This window comes from Haplochromis burtoni, unplaced genomic scaffold, assembly GCF_018398535.1.
Source record: "Haplochromis burtoni strain Fernald_Lab_line unplaced genomic scaffold, NCSU_Asbu1 Contig_23, whole genome shotgun sequence".
Lineage (NCBI taxonomy): Eukaryota > Metazoa > Chordata > Actinopteri > Cichliformes > Cichlidae > Haplochromis > Haplochromis burtoni.
In genome coordinates, this window is record NW_024582384.1 from 2967682 (window position 1) to 2969104 (window position 1423).

General features: G+C 44.0%; 1 protein-coding gene across 1 annotated transcript in view; it reads left to right on the forward strand.

Annotated features, from left to right (window-relative positions):
• dab2ipb (DAB2 interacting protein b) overlaps positions 1-1423 on the forward strand; it is a gene marked incomplete at its 3' end in the record, with an annotated part of 50465 nt that overhangs the window by 19783 nt on the left and 29259 nt on the right. The window contains 1 exon segment of the mRNA XM_005917217.3: positions 985-1129. Within this exon segment, the coding sequence (XP_005917279.3) occupies positions 985-1129 (145 nt within the window).

Genomic DNA, 1423 nt, shown 5'->3' on the forward strand with positions numbered 1-1423 from the left:
TTTGGTCCGCTTATCGGCCAGATACGTCTGAGGCAGGAGCAACAAAAGGAAATACAGGAAGAAGCTGCCGTGTTCTGGACTAGTCTGGACACAGAGAATTTACTTCAAGCATTTGGAATAAATCTGTGCTTTTTAGTTCATTGTAGAAGCTAGTTGTGACATTTTGTCCACAGTGCATATCTGTGGTACTCTGCCACATCCTGGAATGCAAAGCACACTTGGTAATTGAGTTGGATTGAGGTAGGATCACATTTTCACCTTAAGCAAACAACTCCGGGGTTTGTTAGGAGCTGGAACGATCTAATCTCCTTGGTTGGCTGTGGCTCAGGTGGTAAAGCAGGTCGTCTACCAATCAGGAGGTCGATGGATCCACGGCTCCTCCTGTCCAGTGTGTGTCTGTGAATGTTAGACGTACAAGTTAAGCACTGTGTGAATGAGACTTATAGCAGAAAACATTTAAAAACAGAATGTAACCATGTAAGCACCAATCATTTTAATTTGAATTAGTTTTTTTTTTTTTCTCAACGGATCATAATTCTAACAGTGAGCTGGAGCATCTCAAAAGCTGTGATGGCATTTAGTGCTCTGCCCAAAGAACAAATATAACTTTAAGGCTGGACTTAGTGGAGGGAGAGAGGAACTCAATATCCTGTTTTGCTTTGTTTTGCAGCTTCTTTAGGAAGTGGGTGAAAATGAATCAGATGAAACTGTATTCAAGTCCAGGCCTTCTTATTTTTCTCGCCACCACCAACTCTCCCCTGAGGACACATTTTGTTTTCATGGCCATTACACTGAATTTCCATTATGCACTGTCATTTGTTTTTCCTGTTTAGTTTTTTTACTTCCAAGCTCTCACCTTCTTGCACGATTCAGCTCTTTGTATAATTGGACAGACATCTTCATCAACTCATTCATTATGTGCGTGCGTTTTGAGAATAGCAGTTATTAACCTTGTGCTCGTCCTGTTTTGTTTTTTTTCTGTAGGACTTCCTCACAGATTTAATGATGTCAGAGGTGGACCGCTGCGGGGAGAACGAGCACCTCATCTTCAGAGAAAACACACTGGCTACAAAGGCCATAGAGGAATACCTCAAACTGGTGGGACAGAAGTACCTGCACGATGCCCTCGGTTAGTGATTGGAAAGGGAGCTTTCTTCTTCTGCACGTCGACACTTCCTCTGATGTCTGTTTATGCCCCGACCTTTTTTCTAACGTCGAAGCGGAGCGTACACGACACAGGTTGGGAAGGATTAAGAGCAGTGTTATAGTAAATATTAGTAAAGGGCGAATATCACCAGGTGAGCTTGTAAGCTGCCCTGCAGTGGCCTGATGGCTGTTTGTGTGGCTTTATAAAAGTGGCACGTGGAGAACGGAGCCTCAGGTGGGAAGAGGGGAGGGAGCAGAGGTGGCCAGGCAGGTGATA